The 20,995-nt window shown below is 40.9% G+C and overlaps 1 protein-coding gene across 12 annotated transcripts in view; it reads right to left on the bottom strand.

Moving 5' to 3' along the window:
• MXI1 (MAX interactor 1, dimerization protein) overlaps positions 1-20,995 on the bottom strand; it is an 82,010-nt gene that overhangs the window by 42,016 nt on the left and 18,999 nt on the right. For 5 of the 12 annotated variants that reach the window (XM_063710485.1, XM_055352113.2, XM_004050084.5 and 2 more), the window contains exons 2-3: positions 19,291-19,423; positions 409-438 (exon numbers count right to left, since the gene is read on the bottom strand). In XM_063710485.1, the coding sequence (XP_063566555.1) occupies positions 409-438; positions 19,291-19,423 (163 nt within the window). The other 7 variants (XM_055352115.2, XM_031015323.3, XM_031015324.3 and 4 more) reach the window with 7 other exon arrangements.

Raw genomic sequence — 20,995 nt, 5'->3', positions numbered from 1 at the left:
GAATAAATGAATGAATGAATGAATGAACAAATTACAAAGGAAGAAAAATTCAGTGCCCTCCAATTTGTAATGCTTATTACCTACTCTTTAGAAATCCTACCCTTTAGCAAAACTACATTTAAACCATGAGCTTGTAACAATTAACTCATTTTCAGAGACAGAAATAAAGGCTATACCTAAAACTCAAATTCGAGTAAGCTTTAAAAATGTATTTACGTCTTCTAGCTGCTATAAGCTTACTATTTAAGTCATTTTTTGGAGAAAATACATATATATCAGATTCACAATAGGCTATACATCTGAAAAATAAAATTACAACTACATATGCACTATTACATTATTTTCACAGGTAAAATGGTGAGTTTGCTTTTAAACATAAGTGAAAGCTGTACCTCATCACTGACTCACCGATTCTTTTCCAGCTCATTGTGTGTAGATCTAAAAGAAAAAAAAAAAAAAGCATTAGCCATGCTTTGTTGCTAAAGCTATAGAAAGACAGATTAGTTACTGCTATGCTACACCCAGTGAATTTATTTAACAATGCAACACATGGTCAGACTTCTACAACCTCACTCATCGAGAGGAAATAGTCTACATTCATTAGGATTGTTTATTCAAATATAGTATTTTCAGTTAATAACTCTAAACATTCTGAAACTGGAGTTTCATTGTTATTTTAATAAAAGTAATACTAGCACATGTTATCCCTACTTCTAGCATCCTAGATTTTGTTGATCTGCAGATGTTATATAAGAAATTTTAAACATAATCCTGTTTTTATTTAAAAAGGAAAAAAAAAAGTGGGTGCACTTCCATGTCCTCCTCTATCTCCATCTACCCACTTCTAAACAGAGAAAAAAAAGTTTTGGCTAGCATAGAAGCTGAAAAAGGCTTGCGTTACTGCTTAGTGATACAGGCAAATCCAAGTCTTCCCACCTTATTTTGTGAAACAAAAACAAGAAAAAGTTATACATGAAAGAAAATTCATATAAAGAAAAAATATATTAATAAAATCAAGAAATGTGTTTTACAAGACTGGATAATTCAAAATGTTAGCAATGGTTATTGTTTAGTTTTGGTGACTTTTTTCATTTTGTTTCTCATTATTTGTTTTAAATGATACCTTCTATTGAACAAGCACAGCATCTGGGGAACAGTGGGATAAGCAGTTAATATATCTTATTTTATCCCTAAAATAACCTTTGTTTTATAAACAAGAATACTGAAGCTCAGAGAAGTCAAGAAATATACTCCTATCCCAAGAGTATAAAGTGGCAGCCATGATTTAAATCCAGGTCTATCTTAACAACCCCCAAATCTTAACCACTCAGTGAGAAGCAATACTGAACAGAGGTTAAGGGCACAGACTCTAAGGCCAAACTGCCTGAGTCCAAATACTGTATGGCCTCAGTAAAGTCCCTTCATTTCTCTGTGCTCGGTTTCCTCATCTATGAAATAGGAAAAATAATAGTATTTGCCTCATATGATTGTTATAAGGACTAACAGGTTTATGCTAAATAGCAAAATATAATGAACTCTAAAGTTAGCTACTATTAGAATTGTTATACTAGTTCCCTAGAATTAACATGTGTTACTTTTGCAATAACTTAACATTAACAACAACAGGAATTTTATGAAGGAGAATTTAAATTCCTGTCACTAGAACTAAAACTTTCATCATTTTGTAGATTCTGGTTAATGTCAAATGCTTAAAGAATATTTATGTCTTTAATCTGATTATTTCAATGGATATTTAATAATCAGATTCTCAAACCTTAAAATTAAGAGTGCTTTTGCTGGTCTCATAATTTGTGTAAATTTTACCCACTGTCTTAGCTCAAGGGCCAAAAGACTTCTTTGAGTTACTGTCTCCTATCCACCTTTTGCTTCATGAGTAATTTCATGAAGTCCAAGAGACATGAAATGAAAAAGACTGATATTCATTTAAAAATATTATCTTAACAAAAGGACTTCTCCTTTGAGGGAAGCAAATAGAGTCTTAGGATGTTTCAAGAATTCAGATAGAAGAAACTATAAAAGCACAGTCAGAAATCCTAGTTTAACAGAGACTCGGAGCTCAAAATTCAATAAATTATAACCACAGTGTGCCTTTATCACCATAAAAGTGTTTATTTAAAATTTTGTTAATCTTTGTTTGAATTAAATGTTAATCAGTCAAGTTAGAAGAGGGAAAAGGCCTATTTAAAGACGTTTAGAAGAAAAAATATAATTCAAAATTTGAATTCCCCACCCCTACTGGTGAGGAAGTTTTGGTTTAATTGCCTCTCTCTGAGAAGAAAACTAAAAACAAAACAAAAAGACAATGCACATATAAAATACTACAGTAAGTAATAAATGGAAACATTGTATTTAGAGAAGAGTAGACTATTTGCCATAAACTTATTCTAAACAGCCATAAACTTATTCTAAACAGTCTGGCAATCCCACTGACAGCCATCAGTGCAAGAGATAATATACTCAACAATAACCAATTGTTGAATTCCAATATTATATTGAGTCTATTATCAAAGCTAGCTCCAAAAGATCATAATCTGACCCACTGCTGTGAACAAAATTAAAACAGCAGGTTCTTCCTGCCTGCCAAACAGACATTTCTTTATTATCTTTTTTAAAGAAAATGATAGCTAAGATTATGAACCTTTTCACCAAACCAGGAAATGCATGCCACATTTAATTATACCACCAGCAAAATTTAGCAAGATTTTCAAATAATGAGAAGCAAAAATAATCATAAATATACAAATCACTACCATGTTGCCATGTTCTTCCAATTTTTTTTACAAAAGCATCAATAGTGTTTACTCCTATTTTGATGGGTTTTTACCTGTAATATCAAGTCAACAAATACTGAGTACCTTCAGTGTTCAAGGCTGTCTTACACTACAGGAAATCAAAGACAGTCTCCATTGGGTAAATTAAGATATGTTTAGCAATAATTATAACTGAAGGCAAAATAAATATACAAAGAAAGGTACAAAGTATTGTGGGAGCTCAACAGAGACAGTTTACTTCCAAATGGCACTGTAAGAAAAGCTTTAGAAGGGTGGCATTTGGTCTAAGGCTTAAATGATAGGTACATTTGCTACTAGTAGAGTCTGAAACTGTTAAGGAGATGCCATTCCAAGTGGAAGGGATAAGATAAGCAAATAAGTCGAGTTGTGAAGTCCAAAGCAAAACCAGCAAACAACACAAAAAGATCATAAAGACCCATGGTGTTAGAGAAAGAAAGTCCTGAATCTAAATATTAACTCTGTCACTCACACAGGCTGTGTAACTTTGGGACAAATTATTTAACCTCGCTGGTTTACAGTTTCCTCATCTGTAAAACTGGAGTATTACACATGCCTTGACCAGGTTACTGTGAGAATTAGAGAAACAGATGTAAAAACATCTAGCTCCTAATAAGTATTTAATAGATGCTAGCTACTGTTAGTATTTTTATTACTTTTTTAAAAGACTAAAATTATGTTACCCAAAACGTTATTAACTATACTACATGGGACAACAAATTGATAGGTTCTCAATAACACTTTGAATTAGCCTGGAAATAAGCAAACAACAACCATAATGATGGAAAGAGAAACTGAAAGAAAAGATAGGTGACTGAAGCTACTTTATCATTTAGTCATCTGTGCGGACAGTACAAGGTTTAGGAGTATATTACAGAGAGAGATGCCTAATTATATGTACACAGAGAAAGTAATCCAAACAGTACAGGCGATAAACAAGTAATTAAATGTATCACACACTAGCACATTCAGAAACAACCCCTTTGCTTTTCTGAGCTATGTGTCCAACCAAGCCCTTCCAATAATGTTCCACTGAAATATTCAATTATGATAAATTCCCTGTGTAAAGCTGAGATGTTCTGAATAACCCATCTAGTTAGCCCACTTTTCTTCTCCCAATAAAATGCACCTCTGAGAGCAAACACTAATGAATTGTGTCTTCCTTTCAAACACCCTTACCCTGAATGCTTAACAACTTCCAATGACAGAGAAAAAGACATTTCTATCATTTTATCATTGAATCACAGGTAATCTTTTTCACAAACAGCATCCCTTTAAGAGAGGCATCCTAATGTATTCCCTATTTGAATGGGAGTCATTATCTATGAAATGTGACTACCTTAACCAGATATGTGACTTTTCATTGACTACAACATAGCTCCAATACATAAACTTGTGATTATTTAGGGTGTAGTTTGGTGGCAGTCAAAGAAATGAACCATAGAAATGAAACTATACGAAATGGTACAGTTTGGCTCAAGAGTAGTACCACTGTGGAAAGAAAATAAAAATCCCCACTCCAGAATTTCAATACTCTCTTCTAGCAAAAGAAAAGACGTCTCCCTCTCCCTCTCCCTCCCCCTCCCCCTCCCCCTCCCCACGGTCTCCCTCTCCCTCTCTTTCCACAGTCTCCCTCTGATGCCGAGCCGAAGCTGGACGCTACTGCTGCCATCTCAGCTTACTGCAACCTCCCTGCCTGATTCTCCTGCCTCAGCCTGCCGAGTGCCTGCAATTGCAGGCGCGCGCCGCCACGCCTGACTGGTTTTCGTATTTTTTTGGTGGAGACTGGGTTTCGCTGTGTTGGCCAGGCTAGTCTCCAGCTCCTAACCGCGAGTGATCTGCCAGCCTCGGCCTCCCGAGGTGCGGGGATTGCAGACGGAGTCTCGTTCACTCAGTGCTCAATGGTGCCCAGGCTAGAGTGCAGTGGCGTGATCTCGGCTTGCTACAACCTCCACCTCCCAGCCGCCTGCCTTGGCCTCCCAGAGTGCCGCGATTGCAGCCTCTGCCCGGCCGCCACCCCGTCTGGGAAGTGAGGAGCGTCTCCGCCTGGCCGCCCATCGTCTGGGATGTGAGGAGCCCCTCTGCCGGGCTGCCCAGTCTGGAAAGTGAGGAGCATCTCTGCCCTGCCGCCATCCCATCTAGGAAGCGAGGAGCGCCTCTTCCCGGCCGCCATCACATCTGGGAAGTGGGGAGCGTCTCTGCCCGGCCGCCCATCATCTGAGATGTGGGGAGCACCTCTGCCCTGCCGCCCCGTCCGGGATGTGAGGAGCGTCTCTGCCCGGCCGCCCCGTCTGAGAAGTGAGGAGACCCTCTGCCCGGCAACCGCCCCGTCTGAGAAGTGAGGAGCCCCTCCGCCCAGCAGCCGCCCCGTCTGAGAAGTGAGGAGCCCCTCCGCCCAGCAGCCACCCCGTCTGGGAAGTGAGGAGCGTCTCTGCCCGGCAGCCACCTCGTCCGGGAGGGAGGTGGGGGGGTCAGCCCCCCGCCCGGCCAGCCGCCCCGTCCGGGAGGTGAGGGGCACCTCTGCCCGGCCGCCCCTACTGGGAAGTGAGGAGCCACTCTGCCCGGCCAGCTGCCCCGTCCGGGAGGGAGGTGGGGGGGTTAGCCCCCCGCCTGGCCAGCCGCCCCATCCGGGAGGTGAGGGGCGCCTCTGCCCGGCCGCCCCTACTGGGAAGTGAGGAGCCCCTCTGCCCGGCCAGCCGCCCCGTCCGGGAGGGAGGTGGGGGGGTCAGCCCCCCGCCCAGCCAGCCGCCCTGTCCGGGAGGTGAGGGGCGCCTCTGCCCGGCCGCCCCTACTGGGAAGTGAGGAGCCCCCCCGCCCGGCCAGCCGCCCCGTCCGGGAGGGAGGTGGGGGGGTCAGCCCCCCGCCCGGCCAGCCGCTCCGTCCGGGAGGGAGGTGGGGGGGTTAGCCCCCCGCCTGGCCAGCCGCCCCGTCCGGGAGGGAGGTGGGGGGGTCAGCCCCGCACCCGGCCAGCCGCCCCGTCCGGGAGGGAGGTGGGGGGGTCAGCCCCCCGCCCGGCCAGCCGCTCCGTCCGGGAGGGAGGTGGGGGGGTTAGCCCCCCGCCTGGCCAGCCGCCCCGTCCGGGAGGGAGGTGGGGGGGTCAGCCCCGCACCCGGCCAGCCGCCCCGTCCGGGAGGGAGGTAGGGGGGTCAGCCCCCCGCCTGGCCAGCCGCCCCGTCCGGGAGGTGAGGGGCGCCTCTGCCCGGCCGCCCCTACTGGGAAGTGAGGAGCCCCTCTGCCTGGCCAGCCGCCCCGTCCAGGAGGGAGGTGGGGGGGGTCAGCCCCCTGCCCGGCCAGCCGCCCCGTCCGGGAGGTGAGGGGCGCCTCTGCCCGGCCGCCCCTACTGGGAAGTGAGGAGCCCCTCTGCCCGGCCACCACCCCATCTGGGAGGTGTACCCAACAGCTCATTGAGAACGGGCCATGATGACAATGGCGATTTTGTGGAATAGAAAGGGGGGAAAGGTGGGGAAAAGATTGAGAAATCGGATGGTTGCCGTGTCTGTGTAGAAAGAGGTAGACATGGGAGACTTTTCATTTTGTTCTGTACTAAGAAAAAATTATTCTGCCTTGGGATCCTGTTGATCTGTTACCTTATCCCCAACCCTGTGCTCTCTGAAACATGTGCTGTATCCACTCAGGGTTGAATGGATTAAGGGCGGTGCAAGATGTGCTTTGTTAAACAGATGCTTGAAGGCAGCATGCTCGTTAAGAGCCATCACCACTCCCTAATCTCAAGTACCCAGGGACACAAACACTGCGGAAGGCCGCAGGGTACTCTGCCTAGGAAAACCAGAGAACTTTGTTCACTTGTTTATCTGCTGACCTTCCCTCCACTATTGTCCTGTAACCCTGCCAAATCCCCCTCTGCGAGAAACACCCAAGAATGATCAATAAAAAATTAAAAAAAACAAAAAACAAAAAACAAAACAAAAAAAACAAAAAAAAAAAGAAAAGACCTCTAATTTTGCAGAATTAATGAGCCAATCCCTACTTTGTTAACATTTTCATTTAACTTACTTTCTAATCCTGAAGTGCCCCACAGATGTTGCCGTCCACACAATGAAAAGAGCATATTCTACAAAGCTAAATTCTAACTAACTGGTATCCTAAAGCTTACAATTCTTACACATATATGTAGAGGGCAAAAAAAACAGAAAATTTTAGCTATAGTAGAGCAGGTATCTTTCAAGGATATACCAAAGGGGTTGAGATTGAAAATATACTGGGATTAGTGGAACAGTAAAACTTCTATTTATTATTATTCTTCTTTTAAGATGGTAGTTTTGTGCATTTGTTTCCATCAAAAAGTACATCTCATTTTTAAAAACCATTAAAAACAGTGAAATTTGAATACTATAAACTTTTAGAAAAAATGCCTCACAAGAAATGTATTGCTTCTTTCTTAACAATGACAAAACAATTACCACCACAATAACTAAGCCCACGAACATCAAGTATCTAAACAGGATGCACAACAATAACTATAATCAATAACCTTTTTCCTTAAAACTTACATATCAAAGCTGGATATATGTATACTTTATGACTAAGTATTTCCACTTACAGGCAAATACCAAGCCAATATATGTTTACATGTTCACCAAAGGACATACAAAAGAATGCTTGTATAGAACTATTCATACTGGCCCCAAACTGGAAGCATTCATCAATAGTAGAATGGATAAATTGTGAAATATTCATACAATGTAATATTACACAGCAATGAGAATAAACTAACTACAACTATTGTGCAATAACATGGATTAATCTACACAATTTCAACATAATGTTGAATGAAAAAAGCCAAACACACACGAAAAGTACACACTACATAACTCCATTCACATAAAGTTCAAAACTGGCAAAACTAAATTATGGCATAAAAAGTTGGAATTAAAAAAAAAAAGTTGGAATTGCAGTTACCTTGGGGAAGGGGTGACAGTGACTGGAAAAGTCAGGAGGGGGCTTCTAAGATTTGTAATATTTCTTTGCTTTTGTAAAAATTCACTGAGCTGTACACAGGATTTGTATGCTTTTTTGTATGTACATTTTACTTTGGTAAACAGGAAAAAATTTTTTAATAGCATACGAACTGAATTCTTTAAAAATCAATTCTTACTTCAAATATAGCAAACACCCTAATGTAAGTCCTTGACAAATCTTTTGGTATACTACATCTCAAACAAATATGCTTTGTAAAGGATGATTTTTAACAAATCTAAAAGTACTGAAATCATACAGAGTAAGTTCTCCTATCACAATGAAATTTAATTAGAAATCAGCAACAGTAAGCTAATTAGAAAAATCCCAATATTTGGAACATAAATCACAGCTCAAAGAACAAATTGCAGAGAAATTAGAAAATATTCTGAACTTAATGACACAACATATCAAAAGTTGTTGAATGTAGCTAAAGCAGTGCTTAAACACAACTGTTTAGCTTTAAATCCTTCTGTTGGGAGGGTAGTGTCCAAAATCAATGATCCAAGATTCCACCTTAAGAAAGTAGAAAAAGGAACAAACTAAACTGAAAGAAGTTGAGCAACGGTTCTCAACTGTAAGCAATTTTGCCCACAAACACATCTGACAATGTCTGGAGATATTCTGGTTATCACAACCAGGAGGAGGCTACTGGCATTTTGTGAGGAGATGCTAGGGATGCTGCTAAACATCCTATGATGCACAAAACAGAATTATCTGACCCCAAATGTCAAGACTGCTAACGCTGAGAAACTGAAGTAGAGAAATATAATAAAAACCAAGGACAGGAATGAAAGACATAGAAAATGAGAAATAGTGAATATCAGTAAAATTGAAAGCTGACTTTAAAAAATCAACACATTGATAAACTACCTCTAAGGCTGATGAAGAATAAAAGACAAAAATTACAATACAAAAACAGTATCAAGAGTGTACATCATTACAGATTCTACATACATCATACATTAAAAGGATAGAGAATATTATTAACAACTTTATGCCAGTAATTGTCCACATCATCTAAATTTGATAACTTAGATGATATGAACAAATTTCTTGAAAGATACAAATGATCAAAACTGACTCAAGAAGAAACAGAAACTCTGAATTGCCTTTCATCTATTAAAGAGATTAAAATAATAATTAAAAAAAAAACCTTCCCACAAAGAAAACTCCAGGCCTGAAAGTTCTTCATTGGCAAATTTTACCAGGCATTTAAGGAATAAATAAAACCAATCCTACATAAAATCTTTGAAAAAATAAAGAGAGAGGGAACATTTTCCAAATCATTTTATGAGACCAGTATTAGCCTGATACCAAAACCTGACAAATTACGTAGAAAACAAACAAAACAAAGACTAACATCTCTCATGAACACAGACACAAAAATTCTACCAAAATTTTGCCAAATTGAACCCAATAACATAAAGTACCCTAGTTCCTGGGACTGAGCTTCTAAAACCTTGAAATTTTCTGAGTAATTAGGAGTGTCTTCATTATTCATGGTGGGTCTTCGGACTACACCTGAGTTTATGCCAAGGAGAGATAACTCAGGACAGGGGATGGTCACATCAGAAAGACCAACCATGTGATTAGAGGGTTGCGGCTTTGAGTCACTGATTCTGGCCCAACACAGGGGAGAGAAGTACTGGGAATTGACAACCATATAACCAATGATTCAATCAATCATGCTTATGTAATAATATCCCAATAAAAACTCTGGAACCTGAAACTTGGGTGAGTTTCATGGTTGGTAAACACATAAATGTGCCAGGAGAGTAATGCATCCTGACTCCATGGAAAAAGCACAGAAGCTCTGTGTCCAGGTTCCTCCCAGACCTCACTCTCTGTGTCTGGGCATTTGGCTGGTCCTGATCTGTATCATTTATAATAAAACTGGCAATTATAAGCATAGCAGCTGGACATCGTAGCGCATGCCTGTACTCTTAGCTACTTGAGAGGCTGAGGCAGAAGGACTGCCTTGAGCCCAGGAGTTTGAGGTTGCAGTGAGCTTTGATCTCACCACTGCACTCTACTCCAGGTGACAGTTGAGACTCTGTCTCTAAACACAGACAAAGTGTAGCACTTTGCTGAGTTATAAGTAGTTCCAGCAAATTATCAAACCTGAAGGGGCTGTAGGAACCTCTGAATTTGCAGCCAGTTGGTCAGATGTGAGAGTGGCCTGAGGACTCCTGAACTTATGGCTGGCATCTGTAGCGAGGGCAGACATGTTGGGGACTAAATCCTTAAACCTGTGAAGTTTGTTTTAGCTCTGTGTTGTTAGTATCAGTACTGCAACAGTACAAAATGCAACATGAATAAGTAGGATTTATTTCAGGAATGCAGGTTTAAGACTCAAAAATCCATCAATGTAATCCTCCATATTAACAGAATAAAAAAGAAAATGACAGTATCACCTCAATAGATGTAGAAAAAGCATTTAAATAAAATTTACCATCCATTCATGATAAAAACTCTTAGCAAATAAGGGAAGAAGGGAATTTACTCAACTTAAAAGGCATCTAAGAAAAACTATAGTCACACTCAATGGTCAAAGAATGCATTTTTTCATAAGATCAGGAACAGGGCAAGAATGTCCACTCTCATCACTTCTATCCAGCACTGTACTAGAAGTTCTAGCCAGTGAAATAAAACAAGAAAAGGAAATACACAGAAGGAAATGGAAGAAATAAAAATGTCTTTACTTGCAAACAACATTACTGTCTATTTAGAAAATCCTAAGGAATATACAGACTATTAGAACAATTAAGTTTAGCGAAGTCAGTTCACAAACCAAAATGCCAAATTTAATTGCTATTTAAAATAGCATCAAATACTTACAGAAAAATTTAATAAAGTATGTGTATGACCCATACTCTGAAAACCTAAAAAATACTGCTGAAATTTGAAAATATCTAACTAATAGGCATACCATGTCTATTAATCCATGTTAATGAATTAGAAGATTCAATAGTTAAGACATGTTGGGTTTCCCCAAATTAATTTATAGATCCAGTGCAATCCCAATAAAAATTCCAGCAGGCTCTGTTGTAGAAACTGACAAACTGATTCTAAAATTTATGTAAAAACGCAGGCCATGCACAGTGGCTCACGCCTGTAATCCCAACACTTTGGAAGGTAGAGATGGGAGGACTGCATGAGCCCAGGAGTTCAAGACCAGCCTGGGCAACATGGTGAAAGCCTATCTCTACAAAAAATATAAAAATTCGCGGAGTGTGGGAGTGCACACCTGTAGTCCCAGCTCCTCACTCAGAAGGCTGCGATGGGAGAATCACCTGAGCCCGAGAAGGTTAAGGCTGCAGTGGGCCATGATCATGCCACTGCACTCCAGCCTGGGTGAAAGAGTGAAACCCTGTCTCAAAAAAATAAATTAATTAAAATAAAAATACAAAAGACCTAGAATAGCCAAAGGAACTTTTGAAAAAGAAGAACCAAGTCGGAATACATTCATTACCTGATTTCATAACTTTTTGAAAAACTATAATAATTAAGACAGTGTGGCATTAGAATAAGGATGAATATTTAGATCAAAGGATCAGAACAGAAAATCCAGAAATAAGGCTCACAAGTCTGTGGTCAACTGATTTTCACAAAGGTGCCAAGGCCATTTAATGAATAAAGTATAGTCTTTTCAACAAATGATACTGGAACAACTGGATGTCCATTTGCAAAAAAAAAAAAAAAAAAAAAGAACTTCAACCTTTACTTCACACCCTCTACAAAAATTAACTCTAAATGAATTTTAAATCTAAATGTAAAACCTAATATTATAAACTGCTAGAAGAAAATAGAGAAAAAAAATTTTTTTGAGATGGAGTCTCACTCTGTTGCCCAGGCTGGAGTGCAGTAGCATGATCTCAACTCACTGTAGACTCCACTATCTGGGTTCAAGTGATTCTCCTGCTTCAGCCTCCCAAGTAGCTGGGATTACTGGCACATGCCACCATGCCTGGCTAATTTTTGTGTTTTAGTAGAGACGGGCTTCACCATTTTGGTCAGGCTGGTCTCGAACTCCTGACCTCATGATCCGCCTGCCTCGTCCTCCCAAAGAGTTGGGAACACAGGTGTAAGCCACCACACCTGGCCAATAGAGCTTATTTATTTATTTATTTATTTTTTTGAGACAGAGTCTTGCTCTGTCACCCAGGCTGGAGTGCAGTGGTGCAATCTCGGCTCACTGCAAGCTCTGCCTCTTGGGTTCACACCATTCTCCTGCCTCAGCCTCCCGAGTAGCTGGGACTACAGGTACATGCCACCATGCCTGGCTAATTTTTTTGTATTTTTAGTAGAGACAGGGTTTCCCCATGTTAGCCAGGATGGTCTCCATCTCCTGACCTCATGATCTGCTGGCCTCAGCCTCCCAAAGTGCTGAGATTACAGGTGTAAGCCACCGTGCCCAGCCAAGCTTATTTTTTTTTAACTAATAAACCTCATCATGAAACTGAGGCAATAATTTACCATAAAGTACTCAGAGATGAGAGTAAAATATCAATGTTTTTCTGTAGGTGATTAATAATAAACAGTACTACAAAGTAGCTAATTTGGAAACATCATTCCTTTGGAGAATATTTGCTCTCATGTACTTTTTAAAAATCTTCATTTCTGGCATATTAATCTGCTGTTAGTCAAAGAGTATGACAGTCAAATTCTCATCTTCTATAGCAAGAAAAGCTTCTCATTTAGAAATATGAAAGCAAACAACAGAAGAAGCTGTGAAATTATCGGAAGTGGTAGTCTCTAAGAAGCAGAAATTGGATGGAGAGAGGTGGGGCATGGGGATGTTATTTTCCTTTATAAGCTATTTAGTATTAATTGACTTTTTAAACTATATACATATATTACTTTTATAAAATGTTAAGAATTTAAAATAACTAGTTCACCTGGTAGCAGCAGCAATTAAGAAGCATCTTATACATTCTAAAGTTAAATATTGTTTGTAAAATAATATTTCTTAGGTAAGGCAGCAACACTAGAAACTACAGAGAATTTTGAAGGTTAAAATAATTGCTCTTAAACATATTCTCAAAGTTAAAAACACATTAAGGTAAACAACTAATTATCTAGACTACTTCATTTGTTAACAACAAATTCTATTACAGAGCAATATTCTAAAAAACCTTTAAAAGTACAGAAAATATCAGCAATTTCCTAACTCATCTGACTTCCAAAGGTAATCATTTTAAGAGTCAGGCATGAAATAAACATTCAGTAAATAACTGTTGGGGGAAAAATGAGTGGTACCATAGATGTATAACACCTGCATCTATGGGGAGGAGCTGAGTATATTAATAATAATATAAAAGTTAGGAGCAACTTCAAAAAAATAGGTTTGATATTATGGGTAATGCTGTTAATTATGGTACCACTGACTGTGTTTTAAAATGTAGGAAACCAAAACGAAAAAACAATCTAACAAAAAATGCATGTTTATATTTCATCAGCACTATAAAATCACACTAAAAATGGGACCTGGAAATACACTCTGTCAAAGCATACCATCAAGCCTCTTTGATTAGATTAGTATCTAGAAAACTGTCCTTACTGAAGAAATGACAAAGAATCATGCTATATTCAAAAGCAGGCAATGTTCTTTCATTTGTAAGGAGAAATCTAGAAGAGAAAGCTTTCTTCCAGTCAACAGTACTGCCTGATTATAACAATGATGCATATATTGCTTAAAATCCAGCTTGACAATAAAGTCAACCATCATCCACAGCTGTAAGGCTTAAGCAATCACCATCTCTAAGCCACATGTGCTTTAATCATAAAATGAGTGATAATATTTTGTCTTCATAAATCAGAGAATTGTACTAAAGAATTCCCTTTCTACATTTTGTGATCTTCTACATCATATATTCAATATTTTGACAAAAAAGCCTTTCATCGACTAGGAACAGAAACAGCTGTCCTACTGACTTACAAGGCATGATCATACAAGTTTCCTTCAATACTTCCATAGAGGAATATAACCTTAAGAAACCCAGCAATAGCAAACTTACACTTCAAGGAAGCATTTAAAGGAAAGCCTGAGTTTTTTTAGTATAAGGCATATAAGTAATTCTTGGGAATTTTTCATTTAAGTCAATTTTGGTAGAAGACAGACTATCACAAAACACATTTCACTGGATGTGTTAATCACTCAAAATGCAGAAAATACTTAAGAATAATAACAACATCATTAAGAGTTTAACTGCTACTAATCTACATTTTTGTCCTGAAACTTTGGGAGTTTTCTATGGAACAAAGACCCAGAAACTATTTTTTAATATAAAAAAAATTGAAAAACACAGAATAGTAGAAAAAAATTACACAAAAATAAAAATAAGGCTTCATTCAATTCTTCTGTGAACAAATAGGTTCACGTAGAATAAAGGGAAGATAAAGCATCTCAAATTACTACTGGAAAAAATCCTTTGTAACTGCCCTAGGAAAATAATTCACCACCAACCCTCTCCCCAGAAAAACTAAAAATCCATGAAGATAGCCGAAAAGGACGCAAAGCTAAAAAATAACAATACAATACTTCTATCTAAAATAAGACTAAAGCATTTATTCTATAGTTTAAGAAAAATTAAACTAAAGCCTTATAAGCAACAGAAAAGTTGTTTTTTAGTGTCCTCAATCTTAGAAGGTGGAACTGAGATACTGCTTTTATGAGATTCTTTAGTATCCATAGGACACTAAAGAGAAGAAATATATCAACTTGAAATTAAAGCATAAATTGGCTATTTACTACTTCCCAGATTACCTTAAAACAATGCAATTACTATATGTGTGTCACAGGCTCATATGAATATTTATTGGCAATATTTGAAAGACTTCTGGTTCTTTCAATATGCAAGTTTTGATATTATTTTATTTTCATGACACAGTATGACACTGAATGTTCTTCAAAATTAAGTGTAGCATTCTGTAGCCTGCTTGTTTAAAAGAATTGACAGTTTAGAGATTTTTATTCTTTAAATACTACATACTGTTTTTCCAAATGTATCAACATCCCTTGGAACACAAAGTAATCAGAGTTTGCCAAAGCAGGGGTTTTATCACCCTTCCTTCCAGTCTAATATGGTACTCAGCACAAAAAAGAAACTCAATTAAAGACAGTCTGCTTGGAGTTTGAAAACCTTCCATTCTTTAAGAAACACATACTATTTACGGGGCACTGTGATAAGTACTAGGGATAATTGTTTAAGCAGAAGAGACTCAATCCTTGCCTGCTTCGCAGGGTTTTTAATCCAGTGAATAGGACACGAATTTAAGAAACAACTGGATAACTGTATTTCTACAAATGTGATGAACACTATGAAGGAAAAATAGGGGTGCCATGAAGTATGTGAAGACCTGATCTACTATGGCAGATGAGGAAACGTTCCTGAGGAATTTATGATTGAGCTGAAGGAAGAGTGTTATTCAACAGAGATAACAAAGGAGGAGGGAAAATGATTCCCCGCAGGGAACAGAAAGTATGCAAAGATCTTGAGGTAGAAGAAAACACGTACTGAAGGAATCGAAAGAAGGCTGGCCAATATAATTCATAAGAACTGGCCGGGTGCGGTGGGTCACACCTGTAATCCCAGCACTTTGGGAGGCTGAGCCGGGCGGATCATGAGGTCAGGAGATTGAGACCATCCTGGCTAACACAGTGAAACCCTGTCTCTACTAAAAATACAAAAAATTAGCTGGGCATGGTGGCAGGCACCTGTAGTCCTAGCTACTCGGGAGGCTGAGGCAGGAGAATGGCGTGAACCCAGAAGGCAGAGCTTGCAGCGAGCCAAGATCGCACCACTGCACTCCAGCCTGGGCAACAGAACCAGACAAAAAAAAAAAAAAAACTGTAGTTGCAGGGACACCAGGTAGGAAGTTACTGCAGTCGTCCAAGTAAGAGATGATGGTAGCTGAGATTAGGAGGATAGTAATGAAGGTAACAGGAAAGAAGGCCGACTGAAGAGATATTTAGGAAGAAATCAGTGTTACACTGCAGTCATGGCTTATTTAGTAGAGTTTTAAGGATGACAGACCTTGAGATTTTTCACCTGTGGTACCAAATAGTAAAGAAGCTGGAATTTGAACTTATCTGATGCTCCCCAAAAAGCCAGATAGCTATTGCAGCCACATTCTCTAACAGCAGTAACATCTTAGCAATGTTGATTTTTGGAAGTGTGCCAGAAGGCTGTGACCAAGACCACAGTAAAATCAAGCATTTATTTTAAAAATAATTATATATTATAGGTGCCACTTCCAACTATCAGAAGGATCCCAAATAATAAAATTACTGGTATTTGCAAGGAACATATTTGTAATATCACATTATATCATTTATTTTCTCTCCTTTTTACTTCTTTGAAAATAAGATTTTAAGGAATGGGGGAAAGGGGAATAGGAATTTATAATATTAGGAGTTAACTTTCAGCATAAATTTATAAAGTTACTTTTTTGAGGGGGGGAATGGATTATCGCTCTGTTGCCCAGGCTGGAATGCAGTGGTGCAATCTCAGCTCACTGCAACCTCCGCCTCCCAAGTTCCAGCAATTATCCTGTCTCAGCCTCCCAAGTAGCTGAGATTACAGGCACACACCACCACATCTGGCTAATTTCCGTATTTTTAGTAGAGACAGGGTTTCATCATGTTGGCCAGGCTGGTCTCGAACTCCTGACCTCAGGCAATCCACCTACCTCAGCCTCCCAAAGTGCTGGAATTACAGGCATGAGCCACTGCACCCTGCCTAAAGTAACATTTTATCAGGCATATCATATAATACCTGAGAATATCAGGGGTAAAATAGTCAATCACCATTATATCTTAAAGACGGTACGATGTCAGAAAAACAAATGTCATTTTATAACATACATCAGTGTTCAAGATGTATAGTAATAAAATAACAGCTACTTCCACACTAGTAGCTTTTTGATCAGGAAAAAATAAGACATATATACTTATGAAGTCCATTCCTTTCCTTGTTTCAGATGATAAACACATGGAAATTTCTGTAAGTCTTCTTTCTGCTTTATGTAACCAACATAATAAAATCTCATTAAAATCCAATAGTAAACTTAAAATTAAGAAGAAGCCTACAGTGTCCTCTTTCAAATGGACCAACACTATTGTCCAAATACCCCAGTACTGGAATTTCTACCTCAGCTCTCCTTACTTCCATGAAGCAGGCATTTTAAATAAGTGGCAAAGGAGAAATAATTTCTAGAGTTTCATTTTAACATACTAGTTCTCTCTCATAAGCCCCAGCCCAAACCCCACACACTGGTGGATCTTGAGATAATATATTCTAAAATATATTTTTTTCTCTCTCTCTCTTTCTTGCTACTTATATTCCCATAAAAAAAGTATCTTCTCCTGTTTTAGATGGTCTAATGTACACATATTCTCCTTTGGGCACTATCAGAACAATATGGCATGCTTGCAGTTTTACAAATTTTCCGACATGCTATGCTAAAACACAGTAATTAGCACTGTGGTCCCACACATAATATTAGAATCCTAACAGAGACACTAGCATGAAAGACAAACATCACTTAGCCCAAACCCCAAGCTGAGCAAAGCGTAAGTCAACAGATGACTAAGAGTTTCTTATTAATGACCAGTAACATAACTGATAAAACTTAGGAATGTGCATCTTATTTATGCCTCTATAATCCTTGAGTTCCTAAAAATGTCACATCTGCAATGATGGGAGACATACTAAATTACTAATATAGTAACCAATCTCTAAAACTGTCAATAAATCAGAGTCACAGAAGTTCAGGAGAACGAGGGACCTTGGTGAGACTCCAATGCATCTTATTTTACAGATGAACATAGTAAGGGATGGGAAATGTACTGAAATTATATACCTAATTTCTAGAAAATAGGAAAGGCTTAAATACTTGCAGCATGACAGAACCCAGGTCTGGTTTCCTATGTGTACTCTTCCTATGTCTCCAAGTTGAAAAAAAAAAGTTTTTTAATCTATGTGGATTGAAAGACACATAAATTCCTGAATAGGTCTTAATTCTTGATAGCTTAAACACTGAAACCGTAAGGGCAAGCAAATGCACATTTTTTAAAATGCTGTATATCATACTACATATTTTCATCTCAAATACATCATACTACAACAAATCTCTAGACCCACACACAACACAGATAGTACATCAAGCTTATGGTTAATTATTTTTATAACTTAAGAAATTAAGTTTAAAAACTATATAGTAGTCTTAATGAAAAGAAGCTAAAAAAGGAAACGTGCAGCTCTACAGAGAAGTCAAAGGAGAAAAGTGAATCCTAGTTTTTCCTCGGTGATGTCTGAAATACAGAGTGGGATGATCCAACCTCATGAGTTCCAATTGTTATCTGTAGAAGCCTCAGGCTTTCTGAATCAAGAGCCCCATTCTGACCCAATCTGCTGTCCCAAATGACTAACCAACCACCTGACTGAAGCTCCCCAAAGCCTTCAGGGAAATTTGGTTACCCAGGGATTGCTCTGTCCTCCTCAAAATGAATGTTTATTATATTCTCTAGACAAAGCTCTGGGAAACAGAAATAAAGGTCTCATTTAATTCCCCTTATCAATGGAAAAGGCAGCCATCTGTTAATCTTCTGTTAAGAAAGCCCTTTTGAAAACTTCATATGAGATGAATCCTAGGAATTCACTGGCTCCCTAGAATAAAAACACCGAAGAGATAGCCACATACTACTCAAAAGTTTTCAAAAATGGAAGTCATCTACATCTTAGTACATCTATTTTTTTCTCTTTTTGACACAAAGTTTCACTATGTCATCCAGATTGGTCTTGAACTCCTAAGCTCAAGCAATCCTCCCACCTCAGCCTCCCAAAGTGCTGGAATTACAGGCATGAGCCACTAGGCCCAGCCTTTCCAAGTACATCTAGACAAGTATATTTTAAAAGATCTATTCTGCTTGAAAGATAAACAGATTTTTTTTTCATTTTTGCTTTAAGAGCCCACCAACCAATCCGATCTTATCATTTAAAGAGGCAAAACTCTCACAGCATGGTCTTCCCTTTTCTCCTTAAACAAATAACCACATCCGCTCACTACCAATTCTACCTAAATATTTTTATTCCTTTAACAAACCCTTGATTCTGCTTTATACCCTACCAGACCTATTTCTGATTTTTTTTAAATCTTCTTGGACTGTCCAAAACTTGGCCAGAATATTGAAAGCCAGCCCACAATTACTTTTAGCAGGTGGCTGCATGCATGGACACATGCTGCCAAGTCTCTCAACTTGGCATAGCCATCTTAATAATCCCAGCAAGAACTTCTTTGGTTGTCTTTCCAGATTCTATTCCTTTCCTTCCATGCAAAAACTAGGTTATGATTTCTAGACTTCATTATTTTAAAAGGGCCAAATCCCCAGGGTAGTGGTAAAGGAACCCATCAAGTGCTGCTCCTTCAGACTTGGGATTACAGGAGAAATGTGCTCCTTCCCTCCAGTTCCCTCTTCTAAGCGTTCCCAGCTTGCTACCTGTTGGCAGTGCTGGTGTTGCTGCTCCCGCTGCTGTGTTTCTGTGCCCGGCTCAGCCTCCGTGGGGGCTTTGAATGCTGCAGTCGGGGGCTCGGCATGGACGGGAATGAAGAGGCGTAGCCATGTTCACACTCTGAAGAAAGCAAGAAAAAAAGATACGGTAAGAAGAATATAGTACCCAAATCCATTGACCCACAAATCCGAGGTCTTTGCAGTAACAGGTTTTTGAAAGCAGGAAAAGAGGTAAAATGTTTCCACTCTTTTTGGTTAGAAAATTAATGTCCCTCGCCTGGACATCAATCCTGTGACACCCCACAAGCTGGAAGGTGTTTTGATACCTTCTCTAAACCAAAGAGTTTATCCCCCCTTTCCAAAATCCTTCTCTCCCGAGAACTTTTTTGAGATTTCAGATGCTTTAGAACAAAAATTTTGTGACCAGTTACCATTCACCTCATTGATTTCGCTTGCCTCAAAAATTCCTTTACTTTCAACTCTCTCTGTTCTAAAGAGTCTCTTTAAGCCCAATATTTTTGTGTACTTCGAACAAGTCTTAGAAAGATATTTTCTCTCTAGACACCACAGTCTCCGAGTTCCTGCTCTTTCTGCGCCATCTCTACAGCCCCTTGGGCTGCCATCGCTAAAGGGACCCCATCTCATCACCCCGCAGGTATTCAAAGGCCCCTCTCCACCGGTTTTCCCCCGCTCAGTGTTCTCCCGGCCTCGTCTCTTCCCCTGAACCCCCAGCATCCGCGTTCCTCCTTCCTCTTATCTCCCAGCACCCTCTCCCGCTCCGGGCCCTCCCGGCTTCTCCACGGTCACCCTCTCTCCAGCTCCAGACCGCCCTCTCTCCAACTTCCCTCCACCCGTCTCCTTCCCGCTTGCCGCACACCCACAGCCCCACCCTCCGTGCGCACCCTCGCACCTCCCCCAGCACCTGGGCGACCTCTCACACACGCCTCCACTCACGATCTCAGCACACACACCTCCCCACGCACGCGCGCCCCTCCCCGCACACGCCCCTCCCACACGCGCACGCCCCTCCCACACGCGCACGCCCTTCCCGCACACGCCCCTCCCCCCCGAGCACCATCCCTCCCACGCGCGCACCCCTCACACACGCGCGACCCTCCCCGCACACGCGCGACCCTCCCCGCACACGCGCGTGCCCCTCTCCTCTCACGCCCCTCCCCTAACGTGCGCACCCCTGCCCTCACACACACGCATGGCCCTCCCCTCACACGCCCCTCCCCACACGCGTACGCCCCTCCCCTCACATGCACTCACCCCTCCCCTCACACACGCGCGCGCCCCTCCCCTCACACCCGCGCGCCCCTCCCCGCACGCGCGCGCTCCCCTCCCTCACACGCGAGCTCCCCTCCCCTCACATGCCCCTCCCCTCCCCTCACACACTCCTCCCCTCACATGTGCACGCCCCTCCCCTCACGCGCGCTCCCCTTCCCTCATACGCCCCTCCCCTCACGCGTGCGCCCCTCCCACACGCGCGCTCCCTTCCCCACATGCCCCTCCCATCACACGCGCGCTCCCCTTTCACACGCCCCTCCCCTCACGCGCGCTCCTCTCACACGCCCCCCTTACACGCGCGCTCCCCTACCCACACGCCCCTCCTCACGCGCGTCCCCTCCCTCACACGCCCCTCCCCTCACACGCGCGCACCCCTCCCTCACACGCCCCTCCCCTCACACGC

The sequence above is a fragment of the Gorilla gorilla genome, chromosome 8 (genome assembly GCF_029281585.2).
Source record: "Gorilla gorilla gorilla isolate KB3781 chromosome 8, NHGRI_mGorGor1-v2.1_pri, whole genome shotgun sequence".
NCBI classification, from domain to species: Eukaryota; Metazoa; Chordata; class Mammalia; order Primates; family Hominidae; genus Gorilla; species Gorilla gorilla.
This window is presented reverse-complemented; position numbering and strand designations above follow the sequence as displayed.